This window comes from Pristis pectinata, chromosome 6 (genome assembly GCF_009764475.1).
Source record: "Pristis pectinata isolate sPriPec2 chromosome 6, sPriPec2.1.pri, whole genome shotgun sequence".
Classification (NCBI taxonomy): domain Eukaryota; kingdom Metazoa; phylum Chordata; class Chondrichthyes; order Rhinopristiformes; family Pristidae; genus Pristis; species Pristis pectinata.
In genome coordinates this window covers 16,802,576-16,827,499 of record NC_067410.1, presented here as the reverse complement: position 1 = coordinate 16,827,499, position 24,924 = coordinate 16,802,576, and the positions used below count along the sequence as shown (strand labels likewise).

Here is a 24,924-nt window from a genome sequence, read left to right as displayed (position 1 = left end):
CATATTGTTAGAGTTAGCCTGTATATTTTGTCAATCGGTGCTGTATTCTTTGCCTTTAAAGAACACAACTGTTAATTACCTTGTTTTACATTAAAGGTTCTTTATAAATGCAAGGTGTTGTCAGTTGTCCCATTTACAGCATTTGCAATTAATTAAGAAACAGTTATTTAAATGGTATTGTCAACCATGGACAATTTCAATATTCTTTCAAACCAAGTACTAAGTGCAGTTGCTATTTTGCAGGCAAATATATCATCTAGTATGTGCAAACCAACATCTCAGGAGCAACCATGAAATAAATGACCAGATAATCTCTTTCTTTTAAAATTAAATGCTGCTGGTGGAAGGACAAATATTGATCAGGACAACTCCCTGCTTTTCTTCAATTAATGCCAAGCATAACTCATGTCCACCTGCGGAGGAGGTAAAAATCACAGTCCGATGTCTCATCTAAAGGCACCTCCTCAGAAAGTGTAGCAGTTACTCAAGTATTGCTCTGAAGTTCAGTTTTGGTTACGGGTTCAGGACTGTGGTATGAATCTACAATCTTCTGCCTCAAAGTTAAGTGTGTTATCTGAGTCAACATTGGGCTCATTCTGTTAAACAGCAGGTAGAGGTAATCTTATGATGTTATAATGCCACCAAACTTTACCTTAATCGTTTTATGCTCATAAATGATAAACCTGGTTAGAACAACAAATTTTCTTTAAAAGTATCAATAAAATTTTAATAGGGCAACCAAAATGTCCACATTAAAATAATATAATTCACCTCTCTCGATGAAGATCTTCAACTTTGATTCCACTCAGTTCTTCCAATTCTGCAATCGATCCCACACATACCACCTGTCAACAAAATAATGCCTTTAATGATAATAGCATTCTGTACACAGAATCAATCCATTTACTTGACAATAACTAGTGAAGTAATTCTAATTAAAAATAGTTTCTGTGGAAAACAACAAGCAGTGAACCTGGAGTACCCAGAACCAGTGTACCTAGATGCAAAACTTTACTTTAAAGATGTATAAATAAAGTACAAAAAGCATACTGATCAACAATAGAAAAGGTTTTTGATGAAAAGTAATTATCATAATTGAGAACTTTGTTAACTAATTTACAAATTTGGCTCATTTTGGCAGAAACATACCTTTTCTTGAAGTGAGCAGTGAACGCAAGTGCATATCAGTAACATGAAAAGCTCATGGACCCCAATATACATTAACATAGTTTTGGCCTTTAGCAATTTGCTTGCAAGCACACCTAGGGTCCATTCAAACATCAAACTCCCCACTTTCTTATCATTCAGCAAACACTCTGCTTTTCTATTATGTGCACCAAAATGGATCACCCCTCATTTTTCCACATTCCATTCCATCTGCCATGTTGCACACTTATTTAGCTTGTCTAAGTCACCTTGAAGCTTTTTTATATTCTCCTCCCCAGTCACAATCCCACCTAGTTCTGTATCATCTGCAAACTTGGAAATATGCCATTTTATCTCTTTGGCCAATAGTAAAAAAGCTGATGCCTTGAACACCAATCCCTCTGGTAGCCCGATGATCACAACCTGCTAACCTGAGAAGGAGCTGTTTATTCTCACTCTTTGCTTTCTATCCGATAACTGACTCTCAGTACATGCCGGTATGTAACCCCAATTCTTGTAGACCAACCTCCTACTCAACACCTCATTAACTGCCTTCTGAAAATACAAATATGCCACATCTACCTGTTCCTCCGTATCTATTTTATCATATCCACAGAGAGCTCCAGTGGGATCACTCAAACATGTTTTTCCTTCATAAATCCATGGTGACTCTGATAAATTCCATTATTTGTTTTCTTCAAGATGTCCTGTTTTAATATCCTTCACTATAAATCCCAGCATTTCCACTCCACCGACATTAGACTAACAGGTCAGCAATTCCCCATTTCTTCCTTTCTCTCCTTTCTTCAAAAATCTGGTCATATTTCTAATTCACCAGAGCAATTCCAGATTCAACAGAACTCTGGATGAGTAGAACCAGTGGATCCACTATTTTTAAGGCAACCCCTTACAAAACTATGCAATGCAAATCATTTGGTTTTTGGGATTTATCAACATTCAACCTCATCATCTCCTCTGGTAAAATTTTGATGAAGAGCTGATTCCTTCAATTCCTCACTCTTACTAGATTCGCTCATATATCCGACAGGTTTGTATGGCTTCTTCCTAAAGACAGACATAAAGTAATTGTTTAACTCTCCTGCTACTTCCTTATTCACCAGTATAAATTTTCTTTTCTCTGTCTGTAAGGGGCCCCACACTTGCTCTCATTGTTCTTTTCATTTTTATATACCCATATCAGCTCTTGTAATCTATTTTTATGTTTTCACCAGTCTACTTTCATATTCTGTCTTGGCATTCTTTATCACTTTCTTGGTCCTCCTTTGACAAGTTCTTGAAATGTTCCCAAACCTCAGGCCTACTGCTATTTCTGGCCACTTTACACGCTTCTTCCTAGTATTTAACACAATAGTTAATTTCTTTTGTCAGCCATACATGAATCACTTTTCCTGTTGGATTTTTGTGCCTCAAAGGACTTTTTTTTGTATCTTATGCTTTATTTTCTCAAATAATAATCATTGCCTGTCTACCATCATATCCTTCAATGTACTCTCCAATCAACACAGCCAACTTTCTTCTTATGCCTTCATAGTTTCCTTTATTTAAAGGCCCTAGTTTTGCGTTTAACTGTATAACTTCTAACTCAATTTGAAAGACTATATTAATGGTCATTTTTCTCCAAAAGCCTCTTGACAATAAGATTATCAACTAACCCTTCCTCTTTCTGCAAATGAGATCCAAAATAGCCTCGAGTCTTGTTGGTTCCTCAAGATACTGATCTAGAAAAGCAACTTGCATATATTCCGTGCAAATTTGATTCATCTAGTCTGTATATTGACTTGTTTTCCATGATTGCCATATTAACCCTATAACAAGCACAGCTAATTTCCTCATTTATGCCATGTGTAGGTCAATTTGTGACCTATAAATAATTCTTAAAAATATTTTCTGCCCTTTGTTATTTCTGAGAGCCTGACCCAAATTGATTCTAGTTCTGCAGCATGATCTATAAAATTGGGATCATTGCTTTCCCCTGCACTGATCTCCTCTACCATTAATGGTACACCAGCCTATTGTCCTTCCTAAATGTTGGGATACCCTGGAATATTTAGTTCTCAGCTTTGGTCATCCTGTAACTGTATTTTTGTAATGGTAATGAGATCATATCTCCAATTGTGCTATTAATTCATTTACCTCATTGTAAATCCTGCAAGTATTCAGATACACCACTCTTAAATTTAACATTTTAACATTCTGTAATTTGATCTAGTTTGCTATTTGACTTTGTTTTTGCTATTTGTTTTTGCTTGCTTTTCTAATCTCCCCTTCCCACTTTGCTTCCCTCTATTTTGAATTCCCTTTGATGTTCCATTCCCCTCCCCAATAGCATTCTCAAACTTTCTGGCAAAGTTACTGTCCCTGGTTCCACAGAGGTGCAATCCATCAAATTTTGACAGCGTTGCTGACTCTCTATTACTATGCATTAGCATCATAACATCCAAGGATGCTAAAATTAATTTTGAAGTATCATTGCATTACTCTATTCTTGAAAGCAAAAAAATGTCAGATATGAAGCACACATCACGCTTATAACTTTAATCAGTTATTGCAATCAATTACGCATGGTCACATTTTTAATTATAGTTTTCCTACCTTTCTGAATACAGGAAAAATAGGGTAAAAGAATACAAAGGTCACAATAAATAATTTCACCAACTAAATTGGATCATGGAAACAAAGTAGATTATTTAAATTTTCCCCTTTTAGAAGGTACAAAAGAGGTTAATTACTGATATTAATGCTCCTTCTCAGCTAGTCTACCCATTTCCTTCACATTTGCCTCTAACTAGCGCTGTCATGCCTAAATCCTATCCTTCTTTCACTTCTGAAAGGAATGGATCAGCAAGTCAAATCTCGCATTCAATGACCAGTTGTTCCTCTTTTTCCTTCTAGTGATGTTAAACCAAGAACAATGATATTTGCTGATTAACAGAATTGTGAGATCCTGAAGCACCAGCAAATGACCTTTATAAATATGTAGCCCGAATACTGAGTGAAAAAATGACCCTATCAAATATATAAAGTAAAATTCTCCAACTCAGTACCAGCATTAGCAAACTAGTACAAGTTTCTAGAAGTGGAATATAGGCAGCATGAAGAAAATAAACTGTATCACCAGCAGAAATTTGCGTCACCATTGAATATTGCAATTTATCAAACATAATTTCTGAGAACTCTCTCCAAGCCAAAATCCACTCAAGTCCTCTGCTCCTTGTTCATTATTTATTGAATACTGTCAGGAGTTGTGACAATTCTTACGAATGACCAGTGAAAGACAAACCAGTTTGTTGCTATGATGAATATTCCACTTCTGTCCCATTTGATCCACAAATACAGATTCTACAACTTTTCCCACCTCTCTGTTTCAATCTTCCAATCAAGAACTGCCACAACATCTCATTTTTCCCCTAACTTCAAACAATGTTAAGCTTGCTCTATTCCTTGCTTGGCATTACCTTATTATTCCTCCATTCCAATCATATTTGCCAAATCATACTAGTTTTAGCCAGTGGTCCCATACAGAGCTGTTAGCTTTCAACCATGCAAACTGATGCAAGTCCCAGATTTACATGCATTCTCTTGTGAGTTCAGGACTTACTGACAAATTGTGGGAGCCAAGTCTGTCAGTTCATCTTGACAATGGACTCCACAAAAAATCCAGCAACAGGGACACTTGGTGGTGGTGCTGCTGCTGCACAGCTCCAGCGACCTAGGTTTGATTCTGACCTCGGTGACTGCCTGTGCAGAGTTTGTATATTTCTTGTGAATGCATTGGTTTCTTCCACATGCTTCAGGTTCCTCCCATGTTCCAATAATATGCTGGTGGGTCAACTGGCCACTGTAAAATACTCCGAGTATAGGTGGGTGGCAGGAGAACATGGTGAAGTTGATGGGTATATTGGACAGAATAGATTACTAGGCAATGGGGGAATAAATGATGAAAATGCTGACAGAGCCAGCACAGCCTTGATACACCAAATGGTGTTCTTTCATGCTGCAAGAATATACAAGATCATAAGATTCCACAGCATTATGTTGGGGCAAGCCCCTTCAGATTCTGTACTATATATGATTTCAACAGAGGTTGCAGGGCACAGATTTAGAAGGCAACAGGGAAGGTAAATTACCTTTTAAACAATTTCTTTTGATAAATAATTGAAAACATTAAACAGCATTAAAATAAAATGTTAATTAAAGGAATAAAGTTTAATGCAAGTTAATTGTTTACATTAATATTCATGTTGAATATCTCTGACATAAAACTTAACATCAATGACAGCTTTAGCAGAAGATCAGCTTTGCCTTCTGTCAAGGGACTGCAATCTGCGGCCCACGTGCCATCCAGACCTTGCCACTCGACTCATCAGCCAGTAAAACAGGCCCTCTGTATCTGGCTGAGTTACATGGGGCAAGACATGGCTGGGAGCCTTGCTCATATCTCTTGGCTCAGTTGAAGTTCTTAGCCTTCGATCAGGTCATGACTTATCCACACAGCAAGAATGAGTGTAAAGTCAAATCAACTCTAAATCAGTACTTTCCTTCAGATGGGAAGGTCAAGTCAAGTTTTCATCAAGGGGAAAATAAATCTGATGAAAACAAGAGGAACCAGACAATATTCCAGTGTTTCCAAAAACCTATCGTTAATGCAATGCTCCAAACATGAACAGATAACAAATTTAATTAATGCATGGTTCTTTGTGTGACTTTTTTGTGTGTAAATGCTGTGCTGTATTCACAATAGACAATACCTCTGACTATGAACCAGAGAAATCCTGCAGCTATGACAAGTGGTATTTATATGTAAGATACATAACATTTATAGCATTTGATAGATATTTTTGCACATTGATCCATTAGGCCAGATAGCCTGCATCTGTGCTAGAAATTCTGCATAATTCCTTTGCCATTAGTAAATCAAGAGGTAAAAAGTGTGTGTAACTCACTTTTCCTGTTTGTATCAAAACTAGCCGGTTCGGTAACATCAACTCATTTTTCCCTTCAGTGCAGCTCCCCACTGTACTTCCTTTGTTTCTCTCTCTCCCTTCCCTCATAAATATATTAGCCAGATGACTCTGTAAACGTTGAAATCACTTCAGTAACCCTGGCCTCACCTCATTAGAGATAATCCCTTTGCCCATTGCTCCCCAACTCACCCTGCAACTGAAATCTACCATGTTCTCACTTTCCCCAATCCTGAAGGGTTTTAACTTTAACCCTCAACTCTCTTTCCACAAATGCTGTTTGATTTCCTGAGTATTTACAGCATTTTTGTTTAGTTTTCATCCGTGCAAAGGAAGAGATGGTTCAAAAAAAACTGCAGGGCACAAATCAAGGCAGACAAATTAAAGTACACGATTGCAAGCAAATACAACAGGGTTTTGTTTATCATCACAATCGTTATATTTGTAATTTAAAATACATGGGGGCTGAATTTTTTGTTCAGTTTTTATTACTCAGCAAAATTTCAGTTCTTAAAAAAGTCAAGAGATTCAACAACTTTCAGCCATCATAAAGCATAACTAAATCGAAATCTGTAATAACAACATGTGTACAATCAAACTGATACTAAATTATCAAATTTACCACCGACTCCAAGGTCATCACTGTCATGTAACTGGCTGGTGCATTCTGCTCTAAAAGATTAGTCACTAGCTTCTATGTGCATTTTTAAAGTTACATGAAACATTTTTAAATGAATTTTTTAAAAAAATCATGTGTCTCTAAACAGAAACAGCTTCACATTGGTCTCTGCTTCAGGAAATCATTCCTTTAGAAATCAATGGAGGGCTGAGGCAAACCACGCACAGCATACTATATTCTGCCACAATAAGAGACAGTTTTACTATTGCTCGTTTCCATACAGGTGTCACAAAATATTAGGAAATTCAATATTATATGAATCATTATTACAAGGTTAATGTTATGTTTGTTCTTCATCACAAGACAAACTTGGCGTGGGTTTAACATCTGAACATTTATTAAAACAACAAAAACAACAGGCTGCACAGACTTACGACAGACAGGCTGGCTGGCTTTCCCCGTCCTTTCCAGCCACTTCCTGTTTCCCCCATGTGACCCCTTGCATTGCCTACTGGGAAATGTAGTTCTTTATTATAACTACATAACAACACATAATAACACAGTTAACATTCAAAATTAAGAACATTGCTGAAATTATAATGGACTTTGGGAACAGATAAATTCCTGCATCCAATTTTGTTTTCCATACACAAGGTATGATTCACTGAACTTGGGGGCAACGCCAGATTAATTTCTGGGAAAAGGAGACTGATCTTTAAAGAGAGAATGAAGGACACATAATTTCGTGCATTTGTGGGTACTAGAGGCAACCTGACTGAAACACTGAAGATTCTGAGAAAGCTTAATGGAATAAATGTTGAGCAGTTGCCCCTCCTTGCTGAAGAGTCTAAAAACAGGAACCTGGTTTGAGGATAAGGTATATGCCATTTAGGAATGAAATTGGAAGATATTAAGGAGACTGATCTTTAAAGAGAGAATGAAGGACACATAATTTCGTGCATTTGTGGGTACTAGAGGCAACCTGACTGAAACACTGAAGATTCTGAGAAAGCTTAATGGAATAAATGTTGAGCAGTTGCCCCTCCTTGCTGAAGAGTCTAAAAACAGGAACCTGGTTTGAGGATAAGGTATATGCCATTTAGGAATGAAATTGGAAGATATTTCTTTGCTCCGAGGAGCAAAACTTTGAATTTCTCACAGTGCTCTAGATTTGTTAACTCTAGGATTATGAGGAAAATAGAGTTCCACTTGAGTCACGATCTTGTTTAATGGGGCAAAAAGTTTACCACAGTAGATAACTATCCATGCCTGTTAAAGACAGGCTTTAAAATAGTAACATTACTTAAATTTTTTAAATTCTTAAATTTTATTTACAGCGTGGTAAACAGGCGCTACCGGCCCATCGAGTCCGCGCCGCCCATTTTGAACCCCAAATTAACCTACCCGTACGTCTTTGGATACCTCAGATTTTCAAACAAAAAAAAAATCAGACTTAAATATGAAATCTTCTTCAAAATATACTTCATTAGGAATGTTTCCAAAACATTTTCTAACAACCAGAATGCCATCTGGTTTCCAGTCTTCAGACATTTTAAAAAAAGGTTTCAAGACACTGTATGTGGACAGAGAATTTTGTACTAGGGTTTGCACTTATTTAGTTGTCAAAATCAAAAACAAGATTCTAAACTTAATTTCCAGATACGATTATATTACAGAAATAGAATATGCATGAATGTTTTGTAATTCATTTATTTGGAAATTTAGCTTTAAGGCAAGAAAATTACAGAATGTACGGCTATTGGGAAAATGTTATACATATTATACCTGCAATAAGAAAACAACATGACAAACAGAAGACCTTCACTGAGCCGGCCATCCCTACAACATCAGTAGCCAGATAGTTATGTGGAAGTTGCATGATTAGCTGTCTACTTTCCTCCCCTATTTAAAGGATTTACTTCAATTCCTGTTACACAGATCAGAAAATGCCAACCAAGAGGAAAGAGAACATGAAAGTCAAGCTAGCCTGTTATTTCATTCTGTAGTGCTTGGATGCAGCACTCTTTTCAAATGCCATGAAAAATCAAATTTCAGCCTATTCAACTGACATAAAGATACTTTTACTGGTATGCTAGTCATAAATATTACATATGATAATCACAATCACTTGTATTTCATTTCCTTTAAATATATTATCATAGAACCATTTTAAGATCTTGAGGAATCCGAATTGGTTATTTTTGTTGTGCATTCATTTCATTACTCACCTCCTCAAAGTCTTCACTAACCCATAAAGGAATGGGTGTTCCCCAATATCTGTTCCGAGAAATGGCCCAGTCGCGTGCATCCTTCAACCAATTTCCAAACCTTTTCTCTCTGACAAATTCTGGTACCCTGTGCAAGGGAATTATGAATGCAATTGAATTAAAATAATGTATTTCCTTCATGTCATTTCAATATCTTTTTACAGCACTGCCTCTAAGTCTGGAGGTCATCAATTCAAGTAGCTCTCAAGGAATTTTAACATATAATGGCCCTGAATTCATTGCTACGATTGGTGAATGCTGAGCAGCAAATAAACTGAGATGGGGTAGGGTCGAGCAATGTTATGAAGGTGGAAATAGATGATGGTGGGTTTGGCAGCTTGCAAGGTCAAGTTGTTTGTTCAATGGAGTTGAACATTCAGAGTTTTAGGCGAATACTACAGTGCATGGAAGGGCTTAAAACATACACCCTCTCCACTAAACTATCATCAGACAATTTCAAGTAATGGTCTGAAATTCAAAATCATTTTTTTTCTTCATTTTTTTTTATCTACACTTTGATTGCTGCTAATGTCAAACACAAGAGCATGCTGGGAAGGAGGGGTTATCAGTAATTAATTTTCATAGGCAAAACTCTGATTGTTTTGAATTACCAATTTCATTCAGCATTCTATGGACTTCATACTTGTAGCACTGGCACTTGTACAATTACACAAAATGAAACTAATTATGTGTCTTATTGAAGATAATCCCAAAATACCATGATGACCCTTTGTGTATGATTCCATTTCTGAAAAGTCTGAAACATTAAAGAAAACACCTTTCAAAGACATCATAGCAAACTATAAAGGACACGTGATCCACAGAACACTGATGAAAATAGTTGGCTTGCATTTTCGTCATTGTACAGGAAATTATATCCATTTCATACCTCCCCCCCACACCCCCAAGCTCTCACCACCATCTTTTAAAACACATTCTGTCCCCTCTCAGATTGCATACATAAGGTCTCCTAGGTGATCATCTGCCAAGCTTCTGCCAATGCTGCTCTAACAGGCAAAGTTGAGGCACAATATTAATGAATGAGTGAAGGTAAAATACCGACTATTTCTCCTTCCTTCAACTTGCATCCATTCAAGTGCTGTATTTGGCAACCAGGGTAAAATTGTCATTACAGTATTGCATAAATTGAAATATATATTTAAGGTTTGTCCTTGTAATTAATCCTTCCTTAAAATTATGTTTGAACCAAGTTTTGATGTGATATGTGATACTTAGAGGAACTGAAAAATCAGAGTTGTTTAATCATATTTTACAGTACAGTTGCAAAATTCACATGAGCTTCAACATCAGGCATTTCTTTCAGGAATGTTTGATCTTATTCCTCCAAATTCCTATTTGGTTTGATTTGGTTGTCCAAATTGTCAGAATCCCATTACTATGACGATCAGCCTTTCAAACCAACATACTAAAATGTCCACAAAAATAAGGCAAAAGTCATTGCTTGATTGTGAAGGATTCACTTAGCACACCCAAGCCAAAAGAGTTTAGGGACAAACTCTTGGTTACAGGAGCCAAGATGTAGAGATTTCCAGATATCCACACAAGAAAACCATGGAGCACATTACAACAGAGTACTGGTCATTTTGTTCACCCAGCAACATTTTCCCTCACAATATTGTTGGAAGAATCTCAGTTTCATGACTTTTGCCTTTTTAAATTCATTGGAGAATAAGATTATCAATAGTATTTGGAACTGCCTGAATTACATATCAGACTACCAGACATACCTCTAAAAATTGACTATGCCCTTGCTAAAAATGGGATTGAACCATTGTTAAGCAGTAGCACATATGACAGGAGTCACAACACAATGATAAAATTGTTTTACAAAACTGCTTATAGCTCACAAGGCTGGCATTTAATATTCATTCCAAAATGCCATGAGAACACCGTGCTAAGGCACTTTTTTGGTCTACTGCAGTCCTTGTATGGAAGATACTCCCATAGTGCTGTTTGATAAGGAATATTGGCTTGGCGGTAGGAGTTGAAGTAGTGTAGGGTTGTTTTTCCAGATTGGAGGCCTGTGACAAGCACTGTACCGCAGGGATCAATGTGGGGTCCACTGTTGCTCATCATCTATATTAACAATTTGGATGAGAATGTAGTTGGCATAATTAGTAAGTTTGCAGATGACACCAAAATTGTTGATACAATGGCCAGTGAAAAAGGTTACGTAAGATCACAACAGGATCTCGATCAACTGGGAAAGTAGGCCAAGGAATGGCAAATTGAATTTAACTTGGACATGTGCAAAGTGTTTCATTTTGTTAAGTTAGACCAGGGCAGGACTTGCACAACAAATGGCAGGGCCCTGGAGAATACTGTAGAACAGAGGGATCTAGGGGTGCATGTATATAGTTTCCCTGAAAGTGGCAACACAGGTAGACAGGGTGTTGAAGAAGGCATTTGGCAAGCTTGACTTTATCAGTTAGGGCACCGAGTACAAGAGTTAGGATGTTGTGTTACAACTGTGTAAGACATTGGTGAAACCCTACAGAGTACTGTGTGCAGTTCTGATTACCTAGTTATAGGAAGAATGTCATTAAGCTGGAAAGGGTGCAGAAAAGATTCACAAGGATGTTGCTGGGACTGGAGGGTTTTAGTTATAAGGAGCGATTGGATAGGCTGGTGCATCCCTGGAGTACAGGAGGCTGATGGGTGACCTTGTAGAGGTGTACAAAATCATGTGGGGCATGAATGAGGTGAATGGTTACAGTCTTTTTCCCAGGGTAGGGGAGTCTAAAACTAGAGGACAGATTTAAGGTGAGAGGAGAAAGATTTAAAAGGGACCTGAGAGGCAATTTTTTCCACACAGAGGGTGGTGGATATATACAACTAGGTGCCAGAGGAACTGGTAGAGGCAGGTAGAATTATAACATTTAGAAGATATTTGGACATGTACTGGGATAAGTACGATTTAGAGGGATATGCCAAACGCAGCTCAGGTAGGCATGGTTGAGCTGGGCCCAAGGGTCTGTGCTTGTGTTGTATAACTCTGAATCTACAAATGACCAAGCAAAGATGACAGAATGATGATAATTTTCATGGCAGTACGGTGAGATCCAGTGTGGGTGAACTGAGGTATTCTTCTTAATTAGCTACCCTCAAAACCAACAAGCTACATTACTTAATACTTCACTGGAGTTAAGATCCTCCAAAAGCCCAAATTTAAAAAATTGAACTGTCGTCTCTTAAGATACATTAATATTATTATTTTATATTATCACTCAGTAATTGATATTGAGGAGAGTGGCAGCAGGAGAAAAAAAAAGTTGTTTTTAATAAGCAAAATGTTAGCTCTTGTTGTTTGCTTTTCATCAACGAAAGTGCTGATTGTCACTATTCACTTGAAGTAGAGTCAACAAGGTAGTTTCCTACAATAGAAGAAAATTCTGGAGATTTGAAATATTGCAGAATCAGTTGTGCAATAGAAAAGTCAGGTTGATATATGGAATCTGGACTGATGATTTGCAGATTTCTTCCTTTTATTGGCTCTAGTTTAAAAAAATTGAGAAGATGTAAGCTAATTTTTAATTTCTACAAGTGTTAACAACTCATTAATTTTTCTCTCTTCAAAGGCACAATGATCTGCTTCATATTTTCTGCATCTTCTGTTTTTACTAATTATTATCTGCATTTTCTAACAAACTTATGTTAGCCATGCTTACATCAAGTAGAGACTCAAATTAAGATGCCGAAATCTGCAACAGGCAGTTTTGAAAAAAGACATTAAATATGGAAAGGTCACTCAAAATTCCAGTTCTTTCACAAAAGCATTAAATGGCTCCACCTTGTGGTACAAATTCACATGACAATGAGCTAAAAGACTCAATTCAAACCGCTAACCTACATAAAATACTTGTACATCACTACTGATTCATGGTTAAGTGGGATTAATTGTAATTCCAATCAAACTATCTGGTGGCATGATTTTATTCTATTGAATTGTGAAGTTGTGGTATCGTTAATACTGAATTTCTTTTAATCACAAGTTATCAGCAACCTTTATCTTATTTAATTGTGTGAACATTTAAACTATTAGTTTAGAGAAAGCCACTGGCAGTTTTGTTTCTGACCAATTATAATTTTGTTGCTTCACGGTTTGCCAAGTTAATTTTACTACAACTCATTTACTATTAAGATTACACATCCTTGTTGACAAGGCTTTTATTTTTAACTAAACCAAAAGGAAACCAACCTCTGCCAACAATGCATTTCACACTTCCTCCCATGCCACTTCATTGAGATTGTCAAGGTCACAGTGCTCCACTTGTTTAAAATTACTTCAAAACACACACCAATTAAAGTTTACACCTCCCCCAAGAAATCAATGCAAGCTATAAGCATTAAACCTAAAATGGACAGAATTAATAGATGTGAAAAAGGCAAAAAATGTTATCCCTGGAAGTGCATCACATATTACAAAGGCACCAACAAAGAACCACTACCAAAACATTACACTACAAGAAGACTTTAGGAGATATTCTTCTACATCAAGAAAGTGAGAACCATATTCAAAGAAAACTATCTCAACTTGGAGTGCATTTTGATAGATATTATCAAGAAGAGACCTACCCAATTCCTGTGGAGGCTTCATTCATCAGCCGTTCAGAAGAGTCACAAGATGAACCCTCACAATTGACAGCGAAAACTGCCTAAAGCTTGGATTGTCCACCACCCACCTCATCTGAACAACAGTGATACCTCTAACCTAAACACTCATGACCAGAGGAAAAAAAGATCACTTCATTTGTCTTAAATGGGTGATCTCTTATTTTGACTATCACGTGCAATCAATATTTCAATATCAGATGATAACCCCAACTATTTTAGTGTTTATCTGCAATCAACAAGAAATTAACTTTTCACAAATCTTATCTGAGTTTATATTTGAGGAAATGTTAAGAAGGCAGAGCAGTAGACATGGTATACAGACTTCAGTAAGACTTTTGACAAAGTCCTGCATGGTAGGCTCATCCAGAAGATTAAGGCACAAGGAATCCAAGGCATGTTGGCAAACTAGATCCAAAACTGGCTTACTAATAGAAGGCGAGGACAGTGGTGGAGGGTTGTTGTTCTGTTGAGAAGTCTGTAACTAGTGGTGTACTGCATGGATTGATGTTGGGACCCTTGTTCTTGTATTTATAAATATATATATATTTAAATGATTTGGATGAGAACACAGGTGGTCTGAATAGTGAGTTTGCAGATGACATGAAAACTGGCGGTTGTCGATAGTGAAGAAGGTTGAAATGGCAACACAGATAGATGAGGTAGTGAAGGTGGTATTTGGTATGCTTGCCTTCATAGGCCGAGGCATTAAGTCTAAGGGTTGGGTCGTCATGTTGCAGCTGTGCAAAACATTGGTTGGACTACATGGAGTACTGTGTACAGTTCTGGTCGCTACAGTACAGGAAGAATATGGTAGCAATAGAGTGCAGGACAGATTTACGAGAATATTGCCTGGAATGTAAGCCTGTTGTCATAAGGAGAGGTTGGATAGACTGGAATGTCGGAGGCTGAGGGGTGACCTTATAGAGGTTTATACAATTATGAGATCAGGGTCTTTTCCCAGGGCAGGGGAGTCTAGAACTAGAAAGCACAGACTGAAGAGAGGGAAAATTTTAATTGAGATCTGAGTGGTTGGTTTTTCCACACAGACAGTGGTGGCTATCTGGAATAAACTTCCAGAGGAGGTGGTAGAGGCAGATATAATTAATGTTTGGAAGTATTTGGACTGGTACTTAGATAGGAAAGGCACAGAGGAAAGCAGGCCCAATACATGCAAATGGGATTAGCATAGAAAGGCCTAAAGTCGGCAGAGAGGAGGTTGGCCGACAGGGCCTGTTTGGGCTGTACAATTCTTTGGGGGATTAGTCCACTCCTCAGAGACAAATGAAGTCATTTCAATATCTTACTGAGGCTGTGCCTCTCTCATTTTCTTTCAGGACTTGCAGTTCCAATCAGACAAGCGAGTTCCCAGGGCACTTTTGAGCTTGAAAGAGATGTGCTATTCTGGACTTTCAAATATTATGGGGACCTTTTTTGAACTACCTTCAAAACCACTGATTTGGTGCTTAATGTACAGATATTGGCCAGTACTACTATGTCTTTAGGATGCTATTAAACAGCTTTGGTTTTGGTAGTGGGGTTAGATTTTTTTTAATAATAAAATTATTCCAACTTATCAATATGAATTGATATCTTTTTTGTTTATCAATATGAAGCATTGTGATTTCTAGTGTGATTCAATATAATCTATTTTGTAATATTTTCCCCCCCTTTGTTTCATGCATTTTGTACTTATTTGAAATTAATAAAAATATTGAAAAAGAGATGTGCTTGCATCAGCCTCCCAAATCACCCATGAACCACTCCAGTGTTCATCTGAACATGTCTCCTCACACTAGTCCAGTCATAACCTCTCAATAATGCCGTCCTTCCAATCTCTTCCTCTTTCTTATGTGTTCCACAACTGCAGTTTATCACCATACATTCCCTCCAACCCAAATTAACCTCAACAACTTACATTTAAAAAACATCTTTAATATACCAAACAGGTCAATGCACTTCTTAGGAATGCTATCAAAAAAATCAAGACCTACAAGGAACTACTAGAACAGAAACTTTGTCAAAGAGGAAGAATTCAAGGCTTAAAAGGCTTAAAGTACAAAAGAGAAGGAAAGAAGTTTTACAGGGGGAATTCCAAAATTTAAGGTCCATTTAGCTAAAGGCACAGCCCCTGATGATGAATCGATTAAAATCAGGGACCCTTAAGCTGCTGGAATTTGAGCACAAAGATCTCAGGACTGTAGAGATGGAGAAGGTTACAAGCTGTTGAAAGGATGAACTGATGTGCCAACAAGTACAGGTAAAAGAGCAGGACAACAACAGTGCAAAATGAATATTACCATGGAGAAGTGCACAAGCAGACTCAGAGGATGGATAATAAAATTCTGGAAGTCAGGGTTACAATGACTGCTCATTTTTCAGTTTTGCTGTATTGCAAATTTTTTTAAAATTTTTTTTTTAAATTTTATTTACAGCGTGGTAACAGGCCTTTCCGGCCCAACGAGTCCGCGCCGCCCATTTTGAACCCAAATTAACCTACCCGTACATCTTTGAAATGTGGGAGGAAACCGGAGCACCCGGAGGAAACCCACGCAGACACGGGAGAACGTACAAACTCCTTACAGACAGCGACAGGAATCGAACCCCGATCTCTGGCGCTGTAATAGCGTCGCACTAACCGCTACAATAGTTCTGTCTTGTTGCCTAACCTTTAACAATTTCCAGACATATCATTTCCCACATTCCTAACATTTTTATTCATTCCGAATTATATTTTGTGCAGGAACTGAAGCGTCATGGAGTCATTGAACTGCACAGCACAGAAAAGGGTCCTTCAGCCCAACTTGTCCATGCCAATGTGATGCCTATCTATGCTAATCCCACTTGCCTGCATTAGGCCTGTATCCCTCTACTCCTTTCCTATCCAAGTGCTTACTGTAAGAATCCATGATCTAAAGTCTTCATATTTCATATGTTCTTATGGCAAAGGAGGTGGCCACTTGGCACATCAAATCTATGCCAACTTTGATCATTTGTACGAGTACCATTCCCCCACTTTCCTGTAAATTATTCTCTCTCTTACATCTATCAACTCCCCACTCCAGCCCCATTGCCTGATTCTCCTGCCACTCACCTGCACCAAGGATAATTTACAATAGCCAATTAACCTACCAACCAGCATTTCTTTGAAATGTGGAGTAAACCAGAGCACCCAGAAGAAACCTTCATGGTTACAGGAAGAATGGGCAAATTCCACACAGCACTGGAGATCAGGATAAACCTGGATTGCTGGAGCTGGAACACTAGCTGCTGCACCATCTCATTTAAATAAATTTGCACAGCTTAGTGTTGAAACTCGATGTTTTCTTTATACAGTCAGTACATCTTTACAGAAGATTTCTTCTACTATGCAGATTAATTACAGTGAATGCAAAAGTTAGTTAACTGAAGGAATTGGGTGGCATTACTTTCAGAAACTTGGGACTGAGTTCAGTCTAAACAACTGGGATGTCTCCCTTCTTTGGAGGTTGAAAGGATGAGTTCCATAGGGCATGTGATCAAAGCTCTAAAGTATTGATAACTGGCATCCCATTAATTTCATCAATGGGAAAAGCACAAAGGACAATCGTTAGAAAGTGGAGAAAAATTGAGATCATCAATTTTTCAATTGCTGCTCAAAGATAATCTCATATCCACAGCATCCACCAACAGAAAAAGTTTAATTAACTGAATTAAATTGATAGCAAAAAACTTTAAAACTCTGTGGAAATCCATCAGGTTTTTGTTTAAAGAAAAATATAGTTTAGAAAAGAATAAGTGCATTTGAAGATGATCACCTCCAAATGATACAGCAGGCCAGCTTGAATGTAAAATCACTGTTATTTCATTGTCACTGGGTCAAGATTCTGGTACTCCCCACTTAACAGCACAGTAGTTGCACTGTCACCAAATAGATGCAGTCATTCATGAAATCTCAGCTCAATAGTTCTTAGTTTGTGGTACTCTTCATAATTTGAGGTAGTTAGAGCAGAAGCCAATGCAGTTGTTTGCAACAATGCATAAATTTTAGATGCCTGAAATGTTGCAAATAGACTTGAAACAGTGTCAAGTTTGGCAAATGAAAATTAAACACAAGAATTATAGAAGTAATTTATCTATGGAGAACAATGACAGTGATGTCTAATCTATCTAATGCCATAAAAAACAAAAACCCAGAAGTATTACTGTGTAGCAAAGGGTACCTCTGAATTAGTTTTTACTGTAGTCTACACAGGACTTATCTACTTCAATCAAAACAACGAGTATAATGCAGTATGTCAAACAGCATGATTAATATACTGTCACAATTTAATATTTTTGTTCAGTTAGATAATTCATTACCAGTAGCATTTGTCATTATTCTCCAGCAGCTTGTCCACCATGTGTTCCACTCGCACAAACCAACTTGGAACTGCTTTGTAAATAAGTGGGGTGTCTGACCTGTAAAAAGACAATAACCTATGAAATTGCTGAAGGGACTTATGAAAGAAACAGGGAGTACGTACATAATGGTCTGGAATTCAATGCATTAATTAGTTGTTAATTTATAATTTCATAAAAAATCACCACCAAATACCAAACTCAAACAGGAGCTATAGGAGACATGAGGAACATCACAACAGGCCCACATCTATCCTTACAAAATAATACTTTATAGCCCAGGCCACTACCTGTTCCAACAGAGTTTGCCTTCTCTTAGTCAGGGTTATGAAGCAAGATCCAATAATTCTATCTGTATTTCAGTTAACTGGGCACAATGCAAAAAAAAAGTATGCAAGATTCTGCTACTAACTGCTTTAAAGTCAGGTGCCAAGGGAAACAACTTCGTCCCACCAAATTTTCGTTTTGCTCATTTACACATAAAACAGCAAAAATTATCTGCCAAGTTCTTTTTGTTTAAGTTCAGAAAAACACAACTATTTTAATCAGAGACCTTAAATTTTATTTTGTAATTGGGATCTTGTTATAGGTTTAAAACAATTAGTAGAAAGATTAGAAGGGGATGTACTGTATATAGGATGAGAACCTATTTTGAGTGGCATTGGGAAGTAGCATTTTGCCATTCCACATGCACTTGAAGTTTGACTTAGTAGGTAGTTTAAATCACTAACCTTTTCTTATAAAAATCTATAGGATGCTGCTGAAGACCATCGAATAGCAAACAAAATAGCCCAAAGTTCTACTCCTTTTTCATCTTAAAAAAAGCTTCCTTTACTAGGGGAACCATATGATCATTGTTTTTTCAATGTGCATCAGCAGCAGGCCAAGATTACATCTAAGTAAATGTCGTGCATCATGTTCATTTCTCCCCTAACTGCCGTATGATTTAATATTTGAAAATTGACAGTACCATAAACATTTGAATTTATTAGTAAACCTACCAGGAAGAAAAGTTAATAGTTCAATAAATGTTTCTTCCATTTCCTTTGTACAGGATCATTTATTACATATAAATACTTCGGAAAAGAGTAAAACAGCAGCACAGTGTGGTTTGCCATATATCTTTTCCCATTCATTTCCCACCTTTGATGTTCATTTTCTTTTTGTACTTTTGTTAATTCAACTCTGGGTTTTAAAATTAATTTCTTATAACTGAAACGCAAACTGACACAGTGTTCATTACTTAAGCAATAAGTGAAGGCAATTTTCAAGAATTCTCAGGGCACGTTTACATAATTGTTATATTTGTTACAAAAGATGAAAGGATAGTCTTACCAACAGAAAACATGGATCAGACTCAGGTACTTAATGCATTAAAAAAAATGTTGGTGCATTTACACAATTGGATCAGTATCAAAAAAGCTTTCAATAATACCCTACCACGCAAAAACTAAAAACAGCAACACAAATAAGACATTATTGGAAAATAGGCCAATGCAAGTTGGGCATGTAAAGAGGAAGGAATGTTAACACCAAATATGCTGGAAATATAGAACTTCCTGCTCCAAAATACAATTAATGCTAAACTAAGTTGATGTTTCAAGACTGATGATCAAGTGTTTTATCAAGTAAGGTCTTAACTTTGGTATTTGTTGCAAACATCAGTTCCTTGCCACAAACTCTAATGCTCTCCATTGCCACTGTCCAATGTGGCACCTGACAACACACATCTATGGTGTTTTATTTAACCCTGAATTAAGCTACAACCAATACTGCATCCAGTAACATGCCCATCTATTTCCACCTCTGTAATATTCATCTTGTACTGCGAAAACCCTTTCCCTTGCCTTCTGATATAACCAAAGCTGACTGTGCTGACACACGAAATAAGCAAGTCCTAAAAGGCAGAGAAAAGGAGGAGAAACAGAATGGAAAGAACTTTGAAAGAGTTGAATATTGAAGAGATTAAATGACAAAAGGCACGATAATGCAAGACAAAAGTGAACGATAATAGGACATTTGACAGAACAACCAATTCTTTTGACATGCAATCACGCCGACATTCTACCCAACCTTCAAATCTACCTTCCCTTTTCTTAAAGCTGATCTTATCTCCAGCCTTCTTCAGTTCTGATGAAGGGATCATTGACATGCTACCAACTAAGCATTTCCAGCATTTTCCGTTTATATTTCAAATTTCCAGCAACAATGATATTTTGTTTTGTACTGTAATGATCTGGTGGCCTGCCTTGCACCTTGAACACTCCACAATCATGAGCTGAGCTAAGCCAAGCCAACCTCTCTGCTTAACTCCAAATCTCATAACTGATCACTTGTATTAACACAAACTGCCAATCTACATTAGCATAATTTGAAAATTCGCATCTCTGTTTTCAAATCCCTCCGTGACTTTGCCTTTTCCCACTTTTGTAAGCTCCAATCTGCATCCTCCCAAGCTCTTTGCCTGACTCTGGTCTTTGCCAAACTACAAATGACAGCCCAGCGCTCCATCAGAATTCTATCACTATACAACTTCACTTCATTTTCTAACTCTTCACTTTCAAAATGTTCCTCTCAAACATGCTTCTTTAATCAAGTCTCTGGTCACCTGGCCTAATATTGCCAAGTGAGGCGGGGTATCAAATATTGTTTGATAAAATTGTGAACCATCTCGTAACATACATATGATGTGGGTGTTAAATGAAATGTTTTTTTGTTGATGTAGTGGGTGCCCGAAGTTGAAGTACAGATCAACCATGATTAATAGAAATGATGGAACAGGCTCAAGCAATATAATAATCTAATCACACTCTGTTGCTTTCTAGGTCATCTTCAATTAAAATAGTGTTCTATCTTTAATAAGTGACGAGTCATTTCTTGAAAATAAATGAAATGTATTTCTGAAGGCAGCAAGAAAACTTCAATATCACTTCAACATTTCAAGCATACTTAACATAACATTGTTAATCTGATGAATTGCAGGAAGAAGGAAGCAGTAAAATGAATATTTTCCTGGTGGTACATTGCAACAGTGCCAAAGGACACCAGAGTCCTTTAATGCATACTAAGCAGTGTTTCTCTGCAGTCAGACAGCTCTAAACTTCTCTAAGACAATACAAAGTCATGTCGCCTCAAGGATGTGGGCACTGCTGGCTCAGGCAACATGTAACATCTATCCCCAATTGTTCTTCACAAATAGTGATGCAACACCATGAATTATTGCTGTGTTGTGAAGGTACTCACACATTGGTGTTTGGCGCCTAGATTTTTCCATTTAAGGCCAGCACTCAACTTTAAACAGGTCTTTGAAACAATAAGACTATGTTAATTTTTTGAGCCCAAAGAACTGCCTAAACTAATTTCTTCTAAACTAAATTCAGGATGCTTAAATCACATTAAACATATCAGTGATGAGGAAGTGCTTCAGTCAATTTTAGATTAGAATACATCAAAGAAAGTGCAGAAATTTATTTTGCTTTCCTGATGAATATGAATTTATTCACCCTTGCCATTATTTTCCTATTCTGTGACCAGTTTAGCATAGATCTGGAAATTTCACTAATTGTTGATAAATTGAATAAAACATCCCAGAAAATTATTGTTTACTGTGAATAATGGCATCATTTACTTGCCGGGCTGCCCCCTGAACACTACGCCAAAGATGTATTTCACTGTGTGTTTCGATGTACACGTGACTGAAGATATCTTATAAAAACTTAGACCATCTTTCATACACTTACATAAATGAACCCAATGCCATGCATGCACCATTACAACAGCCTGCATCTCTAGGAATACATGGGCACTTAAATCATAATATGGGCTACTTATTAAGTGGCAAGAACCTTTTTTAAGAAACAATCTGCTGGAGGAACTCAGCAGCAGCATCTGTGAAGGGGAGTGGTGAGACTGGAGTCTGAGATGATCAGTGGTCTGAAAAGTGCAAAAAGTGACAGGCAGGCTGTGCCAGGTTGGGAGGGGGGTGGGGTGGGTGGGGGAGGTGGAGTTGGGAAACAATGGCAATTAAATGACAGATTGAGGCAGACAAACAGGAAAAAAAGATGAGAGGCAAATGGAGAGAGGTGGGGGGGGAGAGGAGTGTGAAGATTGGAGACAGCTGCTGGAGGGAAATAAGCAGGAACACAAAAGGCGACCAGTGCTGGAATCTGAGAAGTAAAGGAGGTGATAATGGGAACCATTCGGGGAGAGGTAAATGGTAGATGGACAGGTTCATCTTTCACCCCTCCTCAGTCCACCAATTACTTCGGGACTACAGTCTCATACTCCCCTTCTCCGCCTTATAGTGACCATCTCCCCTTTCCACTCTCAGTCCTGATGCAGGGTTTCGACCAAAAATGTTAACAATGCATTTTCTCCCAAAGATGTTGCTCAACCCGCCAGTAGATTGTGTGTTGCTCCAGACTCCAGCATCTGCAGTCTCGTGTCAAGAATTGTTTTTTTAAGGTTGGCATTAATACTTCAGAACTGTACAGATGAGCAAATTATTTGAATTAGTTCTTTGAGTGATTTAGCAACTTTACATGGGACGGTGGTAGAAATGCTGCAACGAATTTGCATTTCAGATGGCAAATTCCTCCCCTGATTCTCAAGGATATAACTAGAAGATGGGGGGAAAAAAGACAATGCTTTAGATGAAAGGAATACTTCAGTTAAGCACACCATAACTGAGTCTGTTTTAAAGGAATTACCTTGGGAAAGTTCACTCCCCAGAGAGTAGTTACATGAAAAGAGTCAGACAATAGGATGTTTAATAGGCTAAAATCTTCTGGATAACTGAGCAGCCATTTTTTGTACATATAATTGTACATAATCAAAAGTCTTAGTATGTAACTCGAATGGTAGCAAGCAAAGTTCTAATTTCTTCATAGTATGATTAGATGTTTCACACATTTCCAAACAGCTCTTACCTCCAGCAAAATGGATAATTGTGACTGAAGGTACCACTGTGAACCAGTCGACCTTTATCTTTCAGGTATTTAATGATATTCTTGTCTGCATCCTAAAAGATTAGACATCATGTAATTCCAGATGTGAAAGACTTTGAAGTTAAAGCAGATATCTTAAGATGAATAATTATTTTTAAAATATTTACATAATTCATGAACAAATGAAGACAAGCAACTTCAGAACTTTTATTTACTAAGCACTATGAAGCAATAAATCTTAACTGTGAATCTAAAGCATGGTAACATATTTTGTATGACTAAATGGAAATATGACAATTATTTACCATTTTACTCATTTTCTGGTGACCTGCTCAGTCATCTTTTCTACAACCAGAACATGAAACAACTACCAACCTTCACATACTGTCCAGCAAAGTCCTTCACTTCAGTTGTGAAACAACCAGAGGCATCCACAGGGCACACAGGTGATGAATCTTTCTGGATTATACCATAATCCACACAGACACGAAAATCATCCTGCAGATGAAATACTGAATTAAGATTGTTCTGGCAGTGGATTTCAGAGGAAGCTTGCAAAGGAGAACATAAGCCATTCAAGATATTGACAGTAATTTCCAACACGGTAAATGATTTACAGTTTTCCTTTTAATTCTGAAACTGAGTCAAAAAGATCACTCCACTAATACTAGGGGAACAGTTCTAAACCAAAAATTAGCAAGGAGGACTAATGCAAATGTCACGTTAGGTTTTGCATGATTGGTCCAGTGCAAAAGACTACAATCAGGACCTTAACAAAACTGCTATAAATGATATTGTTTATACCTGTTAAAACTCATAATTTTTAAGACTCATTACAATTCCACAAGCAAGAGAGAACTTGGTTGCAATGAAAAGACAGCATCAGCACTTCTACAATGGTTTTCCAGTTCATGTTAAATTCTGTATTCCACTTGTTTTTTTGTTGAGGTTGGTCATATTGCCACTGTAAATTGTTTCCTTGTGTGTTCTTGGAATGGATAATAACATTGAGTGAAATTTATCAGGGACACACGATGGAATGAAGTTTTTTTTTAAACTTAATGGCATCCTGTCTCACACTTGAGAAACAAAATGTTGTCACTTTCATCTATGTAACCTTCATCACTTTATCTCCCTAAAAAACCATAAATTCAGATTTCTAAAAAAAAATGGGTAAACCTAATTTAACATCACCAATGTGATGATTTAGTAATTCCATTGAAAACTTCACACAAAGGAAGATGTACTGTAAGAATACGTTAATCAAAAAGCACTTTTTCTATTTACAAACAAAACTATCAGTCTTTTTCTTTAGAGACAATTAATCGTAGACAAAAATATATCACCATGGATACTTTAGTGCAGTATGCACTGATGGGGAAGAAGTGGTATTTACATGATGACCACTAGTATGTTAAAAATGTTACCCTATTTTAACCATGAAAAAAAATTAAAATACTTACTGCACCAAAGTATGGAGCCTGGTGTACAACGCCTGTACCCTCTTCCTCTTTAACATAATTGTCCACGAGCACTGAGAAAGCTCCAGTTTCTTTGCACTACAAGACAAACATATGTTATCTTCAGAAGTACCTAAGTACCTAATGAAACCCTAGGTAATCAATGTACATTCAATAAACTTGTAATGAACAGGGAATACTGTCACCTACTCATTAAAGTTTTGCAATATGTAAAAGGCAAAATTAAAACAAGTAACCAGAATCAATTCCTAGTTGCTAGAATATCCCACCTACCAACTTATGCTATTTACCTGCTCCATATCAAAGATGTAGCTTTGGGGGGCTTGTATACAGGAAGTTTGGAGCTTAACTAAAGAGAAAAATTCTCTTTCTTTCTTTTTCAATCTTTTTATTAGTTTTCAAATTAATACAGATTAATATATAACATCAATGGTTGTACATGTTATACAAAGAGATCAGGAGAACAATCAT

At 37.1% G+C, this 24,924-nt stretch overlaps 1 protein-coding gene across 1 annotated transcript in view; it reads right to left on the bottom strand.

Annotated features, from left to right (window-relative positions):
- The window catches only part of iars1 (isoleucyl-tRNA synthetase 1), a 117,765-nt gene that overhangs the window by 56,123 nt on the left and 36,718 nt on the right, over positions 1-24,924 (bottom strand). Inside the window, exons 10-15 of the mRNA XM_052017912.1 lie at positions 24,436-24,531; positions 23,348-23,470; positions 22,955-23,046; positions 17,988-18,086; positions 8,976-9,102; positions 772-845 (exon numbers count right to left, since the gene is read on the bottom strand). Coding sequence (XP_051873872.1) covers positions 772-845; positions 8,976-9,102; positions 17,988-18,086; positions 22,955-23,046; positions 23,348-23,470; positions 24,436-24,531 — 611 coding nt within the window. The remainder of the gene's footprint in view (positions 1-771; positions 846-8,975; positions 9,103-17,987; positions 18,087-22,954; positions 23,047-23,347; positions 23,471-24,435; positions 24,532-24,924) is intronic.